The sequence below is a fragment of the Notechis scutatus genome, chromosome 16 (assembly GCF_049901735.1).
Source record: "Notechis scutatus isolate UNSWTSFEM ecotype Mainland chromosome 16, rNotScu1.2, whole genome shotgun sequence".
Lineage (NCBI taxonomy): Eukaryota > Metazoa > Chordata > Lepidosauria > Squamata > Elapidae > Notechis > Notechis scutatus.
In genome coordinates, this window is record NC_142024.1 from 6,834,162 (window position 1) to 6,852,500 (window position 18,339).

At 55.5% G+C, this 18,339-nt stretch overlaps 1 protein-coding gene and 1 long non-coding RNA gene across 2 annotated transcripts; both read right to left on the minus strand.

The window, feature by feature from the left end:
• Positions 1–495: 495 nt before the first annotated feature.
• Positions 496–2,557, minus strand: LOC148129414 (uncharacterized). Its single transcript, XR_015745519.1, has 2 exons — positions 2,449–2,557; positions 496–1,935 (listed from the first exon to the last, which is right to left on the minus strand). It is a non-coding gene; the product is annotated as an uncharacterized LOC148129414 (long non-coding RNA).
• Positions 2,558–2,603: 46 nt separating this feature from the next.
• Positions 2,604–18,336, minus strand: RAP1GAP (RAP1 GTPase activating protein; the record flags this gene model as incomplete). Its single annotated transcript, XM_087944705.1, is given in 23 exon segments — positions 2,604–2,717; positions 3,265–3,350; positions 3,353–3,366; positions 3,861–3,981; positions 4,093–4,248; positions 5,182–5,290; positions 8,938–9,015; positions 9,917–10,048; positions 10,285–10,425; positions 10,568–10,654; positions 10,996–11,067; positions 11,205–11,360; positions 11,861–11,990; positions 12,121–12,221; positions 12,735–12,818; positions 13,146–13,199; positions 13,508–13,586; positions 13,701–13,804; positions 16,594–16,649; positions 16,652–16,769; positions 17,038–17,086; positions 17,556–17,593; positions 18,301–18,336. Coding segments are annotated over 23 exon segments (2,097 nt in total), but the record flags the coding sequence as incomplete, so codon positions are not given.
• Positions 18,337–18,339: the final 3 nt, after the last annotated feature.

Here is an 18,339-nt window from a genome sequence, read left to right on the forward strand (position 1 = left end):
GAAAGAAAGAAAGAAAGAAAGAAAGAAAGAGAAGGGAAAGAAAGAAGGAAAGAAAGAAAAGAAGGAAAGAAAGAAGGAAGAAAGGAAGGAAGGAAGGAAGGAAGGGAAGGGAAAGAAAGAAAGAAAGAAAGAAAGAAAGAAAGAAAGAAAGAAAGAAAGAAAGAAAGAAAGAAAGAAAGAAAGGGAAGGGGAAAGAAAGAAAGAAAGAAAGAAAGAAAGAAAGAAAGAAAGAAAGAAAGAAAGAAAGAAAGAAAGAAAGAAAGAAAGAAAGAAAGAAAGAAAGAAAGAAAGGACACTCATGATTTAAAGGGGGGGACTGCCGGAATCCTGACATTTCCCTTCTCCAGAACTTCATGAGAAATTGCACCTGGGACGGGAGCCGAGAGACTCCACCCTGGGATTAAAAGTCAAACAGGTCGGGCCCAATTCCCTCCTCCTCCCGGCCTCCCAAATCAGAAACCCTTCCAACAGGAATGGGAAACGGAAAAAGCCACATGGAGATTTCTCATTTTATTTTCCAGCCTGTGTATCTTAAAAAGCATTTTACAAATAGATTCTTCTTACAATAGCGATAAATAGATATGTGTGTATATATATATATATTATTTATATATATCTTTTATACACAGGTCACTGGAAACACGAATTACAGTCTGGGAGTTTAAATTAAAACGCAATGTTTAAACATTGTTTAAGTTCATGGATTTTGTGCAACTTTTTTAAAAAAATTAAAAATAAAACGACCAAAACAACCCGAAAGGGAAGGAAGGAAGGAAGGAAGGATGGACTTACGCAACAGACCCAGACATTGTGGGAATTAATCTTTTCATATCGCTGGAAGGATGTTTAAAATTAAACCTGGGTGCCTGGGAATTGGAGGTTGGGGGGCTTTCCTGATCCAGACACCTGTGGAGCCCGTAAGGGTGCATTGCTCGCAAGGGTGTTGTGCCCCCCTCCACCCTTAAATCCTGCACAGCATGGGGGGCAGCCCAACCACAGCCCAGAGGGGAGGTCCCTGCGGCTTTTAAAGCCCAGCCAGAGAGTCAATTGGCCAGGCCGTGGGGTGAAGGGGGTGGGGGAAGCGTGGCTGGTGTGGCCCATCTTGAAAATCGCCACATTCAGCCAAGCCACACCCTAGCTGACCTGTGGCAAGATTGTCAAAGGTTTCTTTGGGATGAACGCTCTGACCCCGACGGCCCGAAATTCCCTAAAGAGGGCACACAGCTGCCGTGGGGGGTGCAAACCGGACAGAGAATGTGGCCAGAGACGAGGACAGGAAGGCGTGCGCCAGCCGGGGAGGGGAGACCATGGGTGGCAAACAGAGACAGAGGGAGCTCATCGAGGTGTAATCCATCCATGCATCTTCCCCCGTGTCCTGAAACACCGTCCGGAGATCCAGCGGTCCAGAAAACTCCCCCCTACACCTGCTTCCGGTTCCTTGCCCGGCTGTCCTTTTCCAAAGTGGCCCCTGGCAAGCGGCGTGGCGAGAGGAAAGCCAGGAAGAGGCCGGAGGCTCTCTGCCCCACACCGTAGCTTGTTCCAGACGGCGGGAACCGGGACGGCGGGAAACACCCAGGCGCTCTCCGTTAACGCTACTTGTGATTGTCCACCCGTTTTTGGACTCCACGAGGGTTTGGGTTAGGGGTGGAACTGGGGAGGGGGGCATCTTTGAGCACAGCTCATGGAAGTGGGTGAGGAGGGGGAGAAATGGGGGCCCAGAGAGTCCAGGGCCCAGAAGGAATGCCGTCCCTTGCACCGCGATGGAAGGAAGCCGCCGGACGTAGCCGGAAGGGAGAAGAGAAACAGCTGCTTAAAATGTAGGGTCAGGGGGAGCGGGACTTGCTGGTTGGGAGGGTCGTCATCGTCGTCGTGTGGCCCGAGATGAAGAGGAGGGCTTCTCCGCCGTCACCTTGGCTTGTGCTTCTTTGCCGTGAGCTGTCGGGGAGGGCAAAGGAAGGCTCACCCCTCCCTCCCAGACCCAGGATGGAGGGGGAGGGCTGAAAGGTAGAGCAGAAGGGAACAAGCAGAGTCAAGGAGGGACACGTGTGTGTGTGTGTGTGTGTGTGTGTGTGATGGGGCAGGACCAGAGTATTCTGGAGAACCGGTAGCGGAAACTTTGAGTCGTTGGGAGAACCGGCAAAAGTGCCACCTCTGACTGGCCCCGCCAACCTCATATCTCTTCTCTGCCTCCCATTGAGTCCCCGCTGATCGGATGGGTCTCCTTGCCCAGGAGAACGGAGCTGGAAAGCAGGTTAGTGGGGTGAGGAGGGAATGGAGATTTCCTTCCCCTGCCATGCCCACCAAGCCACGCCCACAGGACCGGTCATAAAACAATTTGGATCCCACCACTAGGCCGGACCCCCTAACGGGGTCTTTGGAGGGTTGGCCAGAGGCTCGGGGATGGGGGGGGAACCCTCCAGGGAAGATCCTGGTGGACCCTGGTCTGACCTGCTCAAGAGGCACATCCACGAGACAGCAGGGAGGTTAGCAGCTCTGGGAGAAAGAAAAAAGGAGGATTAAGAGACCACCCAGAGGCTGCAGGTCCCAATTCTCTACCCCTCCCTCGAGGAAAGGACCCGCTCCTTCCTCCCAGCCCTTGGGGACTCCCCCTCACCAGGTGGGGGGCTGCTGGTCCGCGTGTTCGAGCTGGATCTGGATCTCCGGGCAAGGCGGGTCCGTGGGCTTCCTGGGGTCCGGCTGGGGGGAGCGCGAGGGGCCTGGGAAGGGGAAGCAAGGCCGCTGGGGATTAAAACCAGCCTTCCCTCCCTCGTGAGCAAAGAGGCCCCACGCCGGGCACCGGGGGGGGAAGGTCCATCCCATTTGTGTGTGTGTGTGTGTGTGTGTGTGTGTGTGTGTGAGAGAGAGAGAGAGAGAGAGAGAGAGTGGGTATTCAGCAGGTTCTGACCAGTTCTGGAGAACCGGTAAAGGAAATTTTGAGTAGTTCGGAGAACCGGCCAATCCCACCTCTGACTGGACCTGCCCCCACACCTCTATTCTCCACCTCCCGAGTCCCAGCTGATCGGCTGGGTCTCCTTGGGTTGCCCTGCCCAGGAGAACGGAGCTGGAAAGCAGGTTAGTGGGGTGGGGAGGGAAGGGGGATTTTGCAGTATATCCTTCCCTGCCACGCCACCAAGCCACTGCCACAGGACCGGTAGTAAACATTTTTGAATCACACCAGTGGTGTGTGTGTGTGTGTGTGTGTGTGTGTGTGTGTGAAGGCCAACTCTTCCAGAGCACCCACGTGGGGGTGCAGCAAGGAGGTACCTGGAGAGCTGCCCCCGCTGGGCGTGCTGGCGCTGTCGTCCAGCCACGTGCTGTAGACGAAGGAATCGCGCTTGTGGGAATGCGTCGAGGGAAGTGGCTCTCCTGGGACAGAGAAAGCAGAAGGGGGGGGGGGGCGGAGGCTTAGTGGACACCCAGGCAAGGACCTGATAGTTCCTCTGCCAAGTTGCTAGTCCGCAACGTTTAGGGCAGGGGCTCGGCCCTGGATCAGGAAGCCCCTTCGAGTGGGCTGCAAGGCCCGCTGAGAATCTCGGAGACAAGTTAGAGGGGGTTGGAGTCGAAAAGAGGGCCTGGAATCCCTGGGCCATTTCCGGCCTTTAATGGCCGCCGAAATGGGCCTCGCTGCCCACTGCTTAGGATACTCCGGGAGGTTTTCGTTCAGCTGAACAACAAGCCAGCATTTCCAGGGGCAAACTGTGGCCTTATTACTGCTTTTACTTGACTAACTTTCAAAGGCGCCAACAGGAGGATCTCTAAAAGGCCCACTTTTCTGCCTCCTTCTGAATTTCCTTCCTGGCATCTGTGCCCCAGCCCCCTCTCCCTTCAGCTCGCCCCCCCGCCCCCCGATGCCACCTCACCCCGCTTGCATCATCCCGACAGCCTTCGGTGTCCTCCACCATGCTGCCAAAGCTGCTGGCGCTGGAAGAAGAGCGGGAGGATTCGCCCCCAGCTTCCACCTTGGGCATCACCGGATCTGGCCTGTAAGAGGGCGGAAGAAAGAGGGTTAAAAGGGGAGTCAGAACCAAGGCTGGACTCAGCCGGGAGATGCCAGGTGTGCGTGTGTGTGTGTGTGTGTTTCCCACCACCCACCTGTTCTTGGTGGTGGGCATCTCTGGCGAGCTCTGATTGGAGGAGGTCCCGGACTTTGGCTCCTGGCCGGTGGGGCTGCCGTCTGGCGTCTTCGCACTGCCCGTCGGGCTCTCCCTGTGGGGCACACAGGTGGGGTTTCCAGATCAGGTCATGGCCCTGGCAGAACCTGATTCGGAGGGGGAGGCCGAACAGCTGACAGGGAGTGGGAGTGTGGCTCTGCTGGCTGCGGAAGAAACCGGGGAGGGGCAAAGTCCGGCAGGGCAGAGCAGGGGAGAGGTAGAGCAACAGAGAGGGAGTGCAGAGGACGACCAGGCCCACCCCCTCTTCCTCCTAGGGCACGCAGGGAGGAATGGAGAAGGGAGCAACATGAGTTGCGTGGCTTACGGGGGAGGAAAGGGCCCTGATTTCCTTCATTAGCTGCAGCTGGGAACACGGTGTTTAAAAAGGGCAGCTGCACGCAGCAAGCTGTTGGGAGCAAATCGTGAATTTATCTTATATTGTCGAGGCTTATCTGTGTTCCTGGCATCATCTTCCCAACTGTGTGTGTTTTGCCGTGCTTTCAAGTCTGAAATTCCTTCTCCTGCCCTGTCAAATTAATTACTTCAGCTTGGGTTTGTTTGGGGTTTTTTTTAGTTACAGTTTGTATGTGCCTTGTTTTGGACTGAATTTCCTCCAGTTAAAGGCTGTTCCTGGGAGAGTTTTTCTCCAGCCGAAGGTAACTTGGACATTGGGGGCAAAGTTGGAGATAATTAAAGGGACTCTTCTGGCTTATTTGACTATGTTGCCTTTGTGCCACGCCCCGAGTCATCACAGAGCAAGGCTGGGGCAGAGGAAAGCTGGGGTGGGAGCAGGCCTCCTTTCCCCAGTCTCAGAAAACAGCAAACATCTGTTGGATTGTGCTTGGCGTGAAGGCAACAGGGTTTGATTCGGCCTCCGTGACTCTCAGGAATCTGTTATGGTTCCGTGCGCCTCGGTGTGACGCACAATTGCAGCCTCTTGACGTTGACTCAAGAAAGCCTGGGTGAGAGAAGGAAGCCAGCTTGGGGGGAAGGGAAAGGGGAGGCAACCAGCCTGCAGCCCTCCCCCCACCTTTCTCCTGCACTTCCTGGATGTTCTCAATGCCGATGGCGCTGCTCCGCCGGGAACCGAATGGGCCGGATTTCTTCCGCGTCGGACTCTTTCCAGGCACAATCAGGGACTGCAATGAGATGGAGAAACAAAATGTTGTTTCTGGTTGGGAAAGTTCGGAGAAACAGGGGAAGCTATGCAGAGAATTGGGGAGGGGGGGGTCTCTACCTTGGGAAACCCTGCTCCAGAGCTGACTGGCAGGCAAGCAAGATGAGGGCGGGGGTAGTGAGGAAGACCACCGCCATCTCAGCCACGGGAAGCCGCGCTAACCGCCATCGTCTTAATCAGAGGTCTCCAAACTTGGCAACTTTAAGACTTGTGGGACTTCAACTCCCAGAATTCCTGAGCTAACATGACTGGAGGAGGAATTCTGGGAGTGGAAGTCCACAAGTCTTAAAAGCTGTCAAGTTTGAAGACCCCTGATCTACAGTATCTTCTATCTCCATCTCTACCTACCTACCTACCTACCTAATCTGTCTGTCTGTCTATCATCTGTCTGTCTATCTATCTATCTATCTATCTATCTCTCTCTCTCTCTCTCTCTCTATCTATCTATCTATCTATCTATCTATCTATCTATCTATCTATCCATCTCTCTCTCTCCCTATCTATCTGTATCTGCCTCTAATCAATATCAATCTGTTAATCATTATCTATATCTATCTATATATCCTGTCTCTAATTTATAACATCTATAGCTCTGTCTATCTCGATCTATCTATCATCTCTCTCTCTCTCTCTCTCTTTCTCTCCTATCTATCTATCATCTCTCTCTCTAATCAATATCTATAGCTATCTGTTAATCATCTATATCAAGGGCCTTCAAACTTGGCAAGTTTGAAGACTTATGGGACTTCACCTCCCAGAATCCCTGAGCTAACATGACTGGAGGAGGAGGAATTCTGGGAGTTGAAGTCCACAAGTCTTACAGTCGCCAAGTTTGGGGACCCCCGTCGGGCCTTAAACCCCTGGTCTTATTTCGAGTCTTCCAAATAACCTTTCCTAGGAATCCTCATCGGGAACGGCACCTGCTTTTTGCTCCGTGAATAGCTATTGGGGGGCAGCCCCACGGCATCGAGGGCCAGGCCCCACGGAGGCAACCCCAATCTTTAGGCCGACCTCAAAAAGCGTTTACCCCAGAACAGAGTCTGCAAAAAAAAAAAACCAGACGGCAGAACGGGCGCAAACCATATCTCACCCCCTCCTCAAAATAACGCCCCCCCTGCATCGTGCCAAGGTTTTGATGCTTTTTCTGGAGAGGGGTGGGCCAGAAGGAGAAGGAGAAGAGGGGAAGGGATTGGGGGAGATTTAGAAAAATGGAGGCTGGGAAGACCCCCCCCCACACACACACACAAATGGGGATGACTCTCTCTCTCTCTCTCCCTCCCAAGCCTCCATCTTTCTTTTCTATGAACTTCTTTTTTAAAGAAGGACAAGAAAGTTCCAGAGGGAGGACAAATCGAACCCACGGAGAGGGCAGGCGGGGGAAAGGACGCCCTTCTGAGGCGTCCTCCAGCAGGGCTCCTCCATTGACAACCAAGGCTCATCCGTTTCATGCAGAAAGGAAGGAAGACACGTGCCGCTGAACTCTTGAGCCTTGCACGTCAACTCCGTGAGGCGTCCTGCGGCTGCCGGGAGAGTTCGCCCCTCGCCCGTATTTTCCCCGCCAAAAACCCACGGCAGGAGGATAAATGAGAGACAACGAATTCCCACCACTCTGTCAACTTATTTACTGCTATTACTGTTCTTCTCGTCTTTCCAAGGACCCACCGTATCTCTTCCCACTTATGACAGTAGCCACGTTGCTTGCTATCTTTACAATTTATATCACTTTATTTGTTCCCTAGTACGGTTTGATTGCTTTATTAGTGTCCTGTGACTATCACTAAGTGTTGTATCTTATGATTCTTGATGAACGTTATTTTATTTTTCCTTTATGTACGCTGAGAACATATGCACCAAAGACAAAATCCTTGTGTGTCCAATCACACTTGGCCAATAAAGAATTCTATGCTATGCTATGCTATGCTATGCTTTATGCTATGCTATTCTATGCTATTCTATCTATTCTATTCTTATTCTTCTATTCTATTCTATTCTATTCTATTCTATTCTATTCTATTCTATTCTATATTCTCTATTCTATTCTCTATTCTATATTCTATTCTATTCTATTCTATTCTATATTCTCCTCTATTCATTCTATTCTATTCTATATCCTGTTCTGTTCTATTCTACTCTCTACTCTACTCTACCATTCTTTCCAATTCCTATTCCTTTCTATTCTATTCCTCTTTTCCTTCCTTCTTTCTCTATTCCTCCTCCTCTCCCCCCTCCTCCTCTTCCTCATTCTATTCTATTCTATTCTATTCTATTCTATTCTATTCTATTCTATTCTATTCTATTCTATTCTATTCTATTCTATTCTATTCTTATTCTATTCCAATTCCTATTCTTATTCCTGTTCCGTTCTATTCTATAAATGAGAGACCTTGAAACCATCTCAAAGGATGGGAAATCCGTCCGTACCTTGCTGGGAGGGGGCGGGGGGGGGCACTTCAAGGGCTCAGAAATAACAAACCCCCGCCCCAATAGAGCCCAACCCCCAATTCATGCATGCATCGGAGGTCTGCCTTAAAAAGGGTCAGTAGGCCAGCATCCTTGGGATCCCAGCTTAACCTGAGATGCTGAGGGGGGGACGAAAAGCTTCCTGCCAGACAGAGGAGGTTCCAAGGCACACACACACACCCCCCCTCACTCAGAAAAAAAAGAAAGTCTAAAGGCTAAAAGTGCAAACAAGCCCAGAGCATCCTCTTCCTTTCTAATGCAAACAGCTGTAATCATCGCCAAGCAAGCTGGCAGAAAGAGAGAGGCCTTCCCAGCTATTTTCCCAAGCTTAGGAAAGATGCCCTGGGGGGAAAGGCGAGAAGGCATGCAATGGGGCAGGAAACTGGATGGGGAGGGAGGGAAGATAAAAAGAAAGAAAGAAAGAAAGAAAGAAAGAAAGAAAGAAAGAAAGAAAGAAAGAAAGAAAGAAGGAAGGAAGGAAGGAAGGAAGGAAGGAAGGAAGGAAGGAAGGAAGGAAGGAAGGAAGGAAGGAAGAAAGAAAGAAAGAAAGAAAGAAAGAGAGAAAGAAATAAATAAAGATAGATAGATAGATAGATAGATAGATAGAAAGAAAGAAAGAAAGAAAGGAGAAAGAAAGGAGAGAGAAAGGAGAAAGAAAGAAGAAAGGAGAGAGAAAGAAAGAAAGGAGAGAGAAAGAAAAGAGAGAGAGAAAGAAAGGAGAGAAAGAAAAAAAGAAGAGAGAAAGAAAGAAAGAAAGATAGATAGAAAGAAAGAAAGAAAGAAAGAAAGAAAGAAGAGAGAAAGAAAAAAAGAAGAGAAAGAAAGAAAGACAGACAGACAGACAGAAAGAAAGAAAGAAAGAAAGAAGAGAGAAAGAAAAAAAGAAGAGAAAGAAAAAAAGAAGAGAGAAAGAAAGAAAGAAAGAAAGATAGATAGATAGATAGATAGATAGATAGACAGAAAGAAAGAAAAAGAAAGAAAGAAAGAAAGGAGAAAGAAAGAAGAAAGAAGAAAGAGAGAGAAAGAAAGAAAGGAGAAAGAAAAAAGAGAGAGAAAGAAAAGAGAAAGAAAGAAAGAAAGAAAGAAAGAAAGAAAGAAAGAAAGGAACGAGAGAGAGAAGAAGAAGAATGAGGAAAAAAATCCAGCCACCTCTTCGATGGTTCCTATGCCTATCGCGCTGCCTCGGCGTCCGTACCTACTTGACGTTTTTCCGGGCACAAGCAATGACTGGCAAGCGGGCAGAGCATGAAAAGGGGGGATGGGGGCAGAGGACAGAGGAGGAGAAAAGAGGGGAGGACAAAGGAGGAGGCAGGGAGAGAAAGAGAGAGAGAGAGAGAGAAAAAAGAAGTCATGCGAACAAAATGGCGCTCGGTCATTATCCACCAAAGAGCCCACAAGCCGCCCCCTGAAAAGGGCCAAGGCAGCCAGCGGGCATGGAGGGGGCATGGTGGGGGCAGAGGAAGCTGCTGGGGGTGTGTGTGTGTCTGGGATGGGATGAGGGGTGGGTGGAAAGCTGGGAGATGTATGCCTGGGGAAGCGATGCCCAAGTGGAGGCTCTGCCACGCTCGCTGCCCCCTCTGGTCACAGCAGCCCCGATGTTCCCTGGTGCCCACCGGGTGGCCTCCACCCCAGCAATGCTGCAGCCTGGGGGTGGGGGGAGGAGGCAGGGGGAGGGTAGGAGACAGGGGGCCTTTATAAACTGGGGAGGGAGGATGCTCAATGCCCCCCCCAGCCATGAGAAAGGGAATGGGGCCTCCAGCAGGGCAGGGACAGCTTTGGCCCACAAGACCACCCCTCTCGCTTTCCAAGCCCTCTGCCCAAACAAGGGTCCGTCCCCCCACCCGCCCCCTAGGCAGCCAACTCTCTCCCTTTCCCGGCAAGGCGCCTCTGCTGGGGCAAGGCTGCCACCTAGTGGCCACTCTGGGGCACTGCACCCCAAAGCAAACCCTCAAACTCCCGTGTCCCCCCCTGCCTTCCCGCCGCTTATCCAACGCCATCCCCACTGGGGGGTGGCAAGCAAAGGTGAAGGTTGCCCCCAGAAGGCCCCTAAAGGATTGGGGGGCTGTGAAGGGGAGTGTGTGGGGGGGCAGAGAGGCCGGGAGCGGAGACAGGAGGGGGGGGCACTCACTAGGCCCGTGGCTTTGGCGATGTCCGGGCTGTGGTGCCCAAAACTGCCGCTCTGGCTGGTGGTGACGGTGTTTTGCCGCTTGCTGCTGAGGCCCACGGCGTCCATCGACTGGCTGCGGCTGCGGATCACCCGCTGGAAGGGAAGGCCGGCCCACCCTGAGTCACCCTGTGCCCCTCCCGGGACTCCCCCCCCGCCCCTGAGGACTTGGGGGGGGTTGAAGAGGCAAAGGAGGAGGCTGGGAGGGCAGGAGGAGGGAGAAGGGCTGGGAGGGCGGCCGAGGGGGAGATGCTGGAAGGCGCAACACTCACAAGAATGACCTCCCCCGCCCTCCGCAGCATCTCCATCTTCCCCGTTTGACCCACCCTCACCTTGAACGATTCGAAGAAGCTGCTGCTGCCCCCTCCGCCGTTCTCCATCTTGTCCTCCTCGGCCCCCAGACCCATCATGGACTGGCTGTTGAGGTGCAGCTCCTCGTAGAGGGTCTCCAGCAGAGCCGCCCGCGTGCGCTCCTGTCAGGACAACAGGGGGAGCCCCCGGCCCCCTTGAGACGGCTGCGGAGCCTGAGGGAGGGTCCACCTTCCCCCTCCCAGCCGGCTGATCCTCTCTCCCTCCCCCGCCCCCGCCCTTCTCCCCACTTCCGCGAAAACTCACTTCCAGTTTGGCAAACTTCTCCGCTTTGTAGCAGGCGTATTCCGCGTTGATCAGCTTGGTCAAAAGGAACGCCTGGAAGTCCGGCCCCTGCAGGGAGAACATGTGTGTGTGGGCGTGTGTGTGTGTGTGTTTGCAAGGGTTGGTTTGGCTGGGCAAACACACACACACCTCACACACTCCCGAGCTGAGATTCTGCCTGTGGCACGAGGCCCACAGCAGGACACAGCGCCTGGCTGTCCTGTGGCAGCCCCCAGACCCACCTGAGCCTTGCCTGCCCCGCCCGGAGTCTCTCGCCCCTCGGAGCAGCAGCGTTTCCCCTGCTAGGCTGGGGTGGGGTAGGAAGGAGGGATCGTGCACGGTGCTGCAGCCTCCCAACCTTGGATGCCCTCAAGGGGGCCTGGCCGGGGAGGGGAAGGAGACACACTCACCTTCTGGAAAACGGCGGGGTTGGGCAGCGGGGGACCGAAGAAAGGGACGTCATCCCGGGCCGTGACCGAGACCTGCACGGGACAGAGAAAGCCTCTGGCATTGGGACTAAGGGGCTGTGTCCCTTCACGGCGGACCCAGGACCCCCATTTAAATGGCTCCCTCCCTCTTTCCCGCCCCGGCCTGCCGCCTGCAAGCCGCCCTGGGTCACCTTGTAGAGGGTCTTGTCCGAACAGGCGTTCTCGGCCTGCACCACCACGTAAGCGTGCAGGAAGTTGGAGGCGATCATGTCCGGCACGAAGGGGGTGTTCTCGTCCTGGAAGACAATGGCCACGATGTCGTTGCCGATGTGGCGCTTCCGCTGGAGCTGGGGGGAGAAGAGGATCAGCTGTCAACTCGTAAATCATCCCTAGGCCTGTTTCCGAGTTGCCATAAGGATTGGGGGGGGGGGGGCAGGCCAGAAGGGAGCAGTGCGGCAGATGAAAGCCAGAAGCACATTCCAACTCTTTATCTTGCGGAGATTGTAGCCTAGGCTACCGGATCTTCTGCCCACTAAAATCCTTCATTGGAGAATGGGATCGATGACACCCAGCCCGTGAACGTATTTCGTTGGAGAATCTGATTTGCGACACACCCAGGGGGGTGGGGAGAAACAGGGTGGTCGTAAATTACGTGCCTCAGAGTTGGCTTTATACGGGTCAGTGCCGACATGTTGCTCCTAATAAATCTTTCGGACTGTATCGAAGCTCGGCTGGAGGCTCATGATTTAATCAGGGCGATCGTCGGAACCCTGACATTAGCCTCACCGGCTATCTGGGGGCGCGGAGGCAAGGAAGGGGTTTTCCCCCTGGCCCACGGCCCTCCTACCTGCTGCGCGTCCCCTTCGGTGTAGGGCAGCTTGGTGGAGATGTGGAACATGATCTCCTTGTTCCGGAAGTTGCAGTAGACGGACTCGGTGCCCGTCTGGCCATGGGTCACATCCAGGCCGCCCCGGAACCTGCGCAGGCCCCAGAGGAAAAGTGGCCTCAGGCCAAGACCTGCCTCCCTTAAGGGATTTGCTGTGGGAGGTGGGCAGCTACACACACACACACACACAAGCAGAGATTGCTCCCTTTGGCCGCACTCACCCCTTGAAGTCCTGCAGTTGCACCTTTTCACCCAGGAAGTCCAGAAACTCCACAAAGGCCGGACTTTCCTCCGTGGTGCTGAACAGCTCCTCTTCTGACGTCTGCAGGGAAAGGAGGGGGGTGCCCGGGCAGCCAAGGGGCAGGGGGGGTGGGCGGGGGAGAGCACAGAGGGAGGTCTGGCTCCGGCTCAAAGGCTGCTGCCGCCGGGCACAGCAAGCGTCCGGCCGGATCTCCCGAGGAAGTGGCGCGCAGGGCGCCCCGTCGAAGCCTACGCCGGCTGCATCGGGAGGAAGAGCGGGCACCCTCCCCAGCTGGGACCGCCGGTGGCGCTGCCTCCTCCCTGGAGAAGCAGCTGGAGCCTTTTGGGGGAGGACAGGGGGAGGAGGGAGGAGGACGCTGGCATCTCTTGGCAAGCTTTTCCCTCCAAGGGCCCAGCTGGAAGGGAAGAGGGATCTCCAACGAGGAAGGGGACTCTGCACACTCTCTATTCCTTCCCCCCCATACCCTGGCCAAAGGCTCCTCCCCCTGCCCCCACCCCACCCCACCCCAACCAAGGCCTCAACACAGGAGATCTTCCTGCTCCCTACGGACATGAGGAGGTGCAGAGTACCCACCTGGCCAAGTTTCTGGTAAATCACCCCAAATTTGAAGTTATTGCTGATGACGTGTTCGTCGAAGGTGACGATCAGGCGGGAGGCCTGCGGGCAAAGCAGGGGGGTTGGAGAGACCGAGAGAGGGAGGGCTGGGGGAAGCTTTGGGAGATGGGGAAGGGGCTTTTCCATCAGGACACCACCACCCCCGCTCAATGTCAGCCTCCAATCCTCCAAAAAAGAGCCTTGCCAAGTTTGCGCAAGGCTGCCCAAAAACCAACAGATAAGAAATAGTCCACAACACAAGAGTCTTCAAATATCAACTAAGAGATACTGCAATGTCCACGAGGCTGAGTTTCAAAACGTCTTTGCTTCCTGCAAAGGGCGGTCGCTTCACAGCTGGCTTTTATCTTCTTGAAGGAGGGGGGCTCTTACCTTGGGATACAGGACAGGGTAGAAACGGTCCACGTTGACATCTTCACAGACCAGCTGCCGGGGGCGGGGGGGGGGGGAAGGAGGGAAGAGACCGTGTGAATACACACCTGACCCCCCCCCACACACACCCTCCCCTTCTGCACAGGGGGTGGGGAGACCCTCTCAAACACACACACACACACCATCCCCTGGGAGGTTTTTGTAACTGGCATGCTCACAGAAACCTCCCTGCGGGCTGCAGCCACAGGTGGTGGGGTCAGCTGCCACGGGGAAGCACCAAACCCCGTGGCCGATCCGGTTCTCTTGCAGGGAAAAAAGGGGGGGGACCCCCATAGCCCCCTCCCCACACACACACAACTTGCCTTGGCCATCTGGACCACGTTGGGGAACTCCGTCAGGCAGGAAATGGGGATGACGTCGTGATAGGAACGGCTCTTAGTTCTGCGGTGGGGGGAGGAAGAGGAGACGCAGGGATAAGCGGCCGTAACGGGGGGGAAGAGAAAGGGGTCCTCCCAGCCCCACCCCCGGGGAAGTGCCTCCCTCCCCCGGCCTTACCGCAGGAGCAGGCGCAAATGCTCCTGGTCCCCGATCACGTCGTACTTGAGCGAGAAAACCAGGTGCCCCAGGGCCGCGTCCACCGAGTAGTAGTTGAAATGTTCCTGACCAGACACGCAAACCAGAAGGAGAGAGAAGCATGGAATAGCCGAGTTGGAAGGGACCTTTGGAGGTCGTCTAGTCCAACCCCGCCCCTGAGAACCAGAGACACAAGCCAGAAGGAGAGATCGTAGAGTAACCGAGTTGGAAGGGACCTTTGGAGGCCATCTAGTCCAACCCACCCTGAGAACCAGAGACACAAGCCAGAAGGAGAGATCGTAGAATAACCAAGTTGGAAGGGACCTTGGAGGTCATCTAGTCCAACCCCTCCTGTGAACCAGAGACACAAGCCAGAAGGAGAGATCGTAGAATAACCAAGTTGGAAGTGACCTTGGAGGTCATCTAGTCCAACCCTCCTGCGAACCAGAGACACAAGCCAGAAGGAGAGATCGTAGAATAACCAAGTTGGAAGGGACCTTGGAGGTCATCTAGTCCAACCCCTCCCCTGAGAACCAGAGACACAAGCCAGGAGAGATCGTAGAATAACCAAGTTGGAAGGGACCTTGAGGTCATCTAGTCCAACCCCTCCTGCGAACCAGAGACACAAGCCAGAAGGAGAGATCGTAGAATAACCAAGTTGGAAGGGACCTTGGAGGTCATCTAGTCCAACCCTCCCTGAGAACCAGAGACACAAGCCAGGAGAGATCGTAGAATAACCAAGTTGGAAGGGACCTTGAGGTCATCTAGTCCAACCCTCCCTGCGAACCAGAGACACAAGCCAGAAGGAGAGATCGTAGAATAACCAAGTTGGAAGGGACCTTTGGAGGTCATCTAGTCCAACCCCTCCCCTGCGAACCAGAGACACAAGCCAGAAGGAGAGATCATAGAATAACTAAGTTGGAAGGGACCTGGGAGGTCATCTAGTCCAAACCCCTCCGAGAACCAAACACACAAGCCAGAAGGAAAGAGAATCATAGAATAACCGAGTTGGAACGGACCTTTGGAGAGGTCATCTAGTCCAACCCCCCCTCAACTCGAGCAGGACGGCCACCACCCACCCACCCCTGCTGGGAAGAGAGAAGGGAAACACCCCTCCCCCAATTCACCCTCCCTGCTTTCATCCCTCCGCGTGGCCTTCTTTAAGGAGGAAGGGGGCTTGAGGCCCGTGCAGGAGGGGAGAAGGGGAGGGGGTGCCACCCAGTCCTGGCCCCATCCGGCAGGCGAAACAGCTGGGGCAAAGGGCAGCCCCTCCCTCATCACCCAGGCTGCCCCACCCAGAAGGCACACAGGGGGGCCGAGCTGGGAGGGCAGTGGGCGATTCCATTGGACGGCTGAGCCCCGCCAGGCCCCGGGGGAGGGGGGGGATTCCCCACTGGGGGGTCCCCCTCCCCAAATTCCAGCGCTCCTCCTTTTCATGCCCTACTCAGAACTCTCTCCCCCTCCCCCCACAACCCAACCTCAGCTGAAGCCCCTCAGAACAGCCCCTGGGGCGAACGCAGAGCAGGGCCCCAACCTGGAGGGGGGGGAAAGGAGGGAGGCCGCCCTACGATTTGGGGGTGGGGTGGATCTCCATGGAGCCCCCTCCCCCGCCAAGGAAGGACAGGAACAGCTCAGCCTCCAGTTGGGCTCCAACTTGCCGGGCACAGTTTGCATTCCTCCCCTGAAGTCTCCTCGGGCCCAGGCAGAGCGGGAGGCTGGAGGTGTCTTCCCTTGGGCAGCACAGCCCCCGGCCCCCCTCTGCACCCTGAATTTGGAAGTCAGTCCCCTCCTCCCTGCCCCAAAGAGTGGGGAAGCTGGAGACGACCCTCTTGGGGTGCGCCTGGACACCCCTTCCAGATGGGAGGAGGGGAGGGGAGGAGGAGGAGGAGAGGAGGAGGGGGAGGAGAGGAAGAGGGAGGAGGGAGGAAGAGGAGGAGAGAGAAAAGGAGGAGGAGAGGAAGAAGAGGAAGAGAGGAAGAGGAGGAGGAGGAAGGAGGAGAGGAAGAGGAGGATGAGAAGGAGGAGAGGAAGAAGAAGAGGAAGAAGAGGAAAGGAGGAGGAAGAAGAGGGAGGAGAGAAGAGGAGAGGAAGAAGAAGAGGAAGAGAGGAAGAGAGGAGGAGAGGAAGAGAAGAAGAGGAGGAGGAGAGGAAGAGGAGGAGAGGAGGAAGGAGGAGGAGAGGAGAGAGAGGAGGAGAAGGAGGAGAGGAAGAGGAGGAGGAGAAGGAGGAAAGGAAGAAGAGGAGAGGAAGAGGAGGAGGACAGGAAGAGGAAGAGGAAGAGGAGGAGAGGAAGAGGAGAAGGAGGAAAGGAAGAAGAAGAGGAAGAAGAGGAGGAGAGGAGAGGAAGAGAGGAAGAGGAGAGGGAGGAAGAGGAAGAGCAAGAGGAGAGAGAGAGAGGAGAGGGAGGAAGGAGGAGGAGGAGAGGAGGAGAGGAGGGGAGGAGAAGGAGGAAAGGAGGAAGAAGAAGGAGAGGAGAGAGAGAGGAGGACAGGAAGAGCAAGAGGAAGAGGAGGAGAGGAAGAGGAGGAGAAGGAGGAAAGGAAGAAGAAGAGGAAGAAGAGGAGGAGAGGAAGAAGAGGAAGAGAGGAAGAGGAAGAGGAGAGGAAGAGCAAGAGGAAGAGAGGAAGAGGAGGAGGAGAAGGAGGAGGAGAGGAAGAGGAGGAGGAGGGGGCCATGGGCTACTTGGGAGGAGGGAGACCGGCCAGACTCTCGGGGAGGGGGCTGCACCCCCAACCAATTTAAAGATGATTTGAGCCGTGGCCTAGGTGGCAGGGCTCAGCGGCATTGTGGTAGGGGTCCCAGGTGGGGTTATGAGGGGGTGCTGCTGCCGTCCCCCTTCTTCCCAAGCCCCCTCCCTCCCTCCCCAGGGACCGACCTTGCCCAGGAAGTGTTTCCGGTAGACCCTGGCCAGGTGGTTGCATTCCAGCTTGACCTTACAGCCGGGGACCGGAGCTCGGACAGGTCCGTCAGGTCGTGGTTGGTGCCCTCGATCCAGTAGCCCCCAAACTGGGGGAGCAGGATGAGGGGGAAGGGAGCCTCTCGGCCCAGAACCTGCAGAAAGGGGGGGGGGGCAAAACCCTTGGTTGGAGGAGGAAAGAGGAAGATTCGAACCTGGGGCAGGCAAGGTTGGAAGGCCTGCCTCCCCCTCTCTCCCGCACCCAGCGGGAAGGCCACAGGGTGGTCCACCTGACAGCCTAACACCCCCTCCCTCCCCCAAAAAAAGGAGAGGGCCAACCATTCTCTCAACCAGCCTGAGGTAGACTGCTCCTAACCATGGAGTCCCCCTTTCAGCGGATGAAAGGAACTTGCTCTTCCTTACCTCGTGGACGCTGGGATAGGGGATGTAATCCTCTTCCGTCTGCAAGACACAAACACACGTGTGTGTGTGTGTGTGTGTGTGTGTGTGTGTTTGTGTGTGTGTGTGTGTGTGTGTGTGTGTGAGGCACACCTGCGCTCAGCCTGCCCCCTCCTCTCCTTCCCACAACGGGGCCGTGCATCAGTGTGTGTGTGGGTGGGGGGGAAATCGGGGGAGACCCTCTGTGGGGCTACAGCCCCCATCGCCCGCCCGCCCCATTAGTGGTGGGTGGTAATCAGGGAGGGTGGAAGAGGTGCCACCTGGGGCAGGTAAGCGAGGGTGCAGCCCACGGCCCCGAATGGGCGAGGAAGGGGCTACGACACACGGGGTGGGGGACACACAGACACACACACACACACTAGTTTCATGGGGGAGGGCAGAGACATAAATTCACTTTCAGGCTGGCGAGATCCTTGGCAGGATTTTTTTGGGGGGGTGTTGCCCATGGGGTGGGGAGGGGGCGTTGGCACCTACCTTGAGGGGAGGGGAAGGCACAGCGCTGCTCGTCCATCCGGTTTCCCTGGGGGCGGGGGTGGGGGTGGGGAGAAGAGAGAGACCAGCCCCAGAGTCAACAGCCTTCCTGGGCCGCCTGCCAGGCACACCTGGGCTGGGGCAGAGGGCAGGGATGGCGGAAATCCTGCTTGGCACAGGCCGCTTGGGCACATGGGGGAGTGTGGAGAAGGGGAGGGGAAGAGGGGAAGAGCTCTGTCCAGCTGCTGCTCTTGAGCAAAGGCCCGGCCCAGGGGGAAGGGCCCCCACAAGGGACCCCAGAGGTGGGCACAACCGCCCCCCACCCACAGGCCCCCGACTGCGTTGGCACCTTGCAAAGCCTGGCTTCTCTTTAAACCGCCCCCACCCCCTTATTCCTCCCCATCCTAAGAGACAGCTGGGGATTAGGGACACCGGGATCCCCGCACGCCCTGGGGATGAACGGTGGCTGTGGATTATGAGCTCAAGGGAAGGCAGGGGCACCTCTGAGCATGCAAAGAGCACGTTTCTCAGCCCCCACCCCTCCATCTCCCGCGATGCCCACCCCCTGCTTAAATCCCCCAAAGCAAAGGCTCTCGGATCGATCCACCCCAAGGGCTGGCTCTCTCTCTCTCTCTCTCTGGGACAGACCCTTCCCCAACCCAGTGGGCTCCTCAACTGCCTCCTCCCCTTCCTCCTCCCACTCCCCCAATGCCCCAGCTCCACCAGACCCCCAACAGGGCTCAGGGTCTGGGTTACCTGCATCTTCTCGATCATCGCAAACAATTCGGTGTTCTG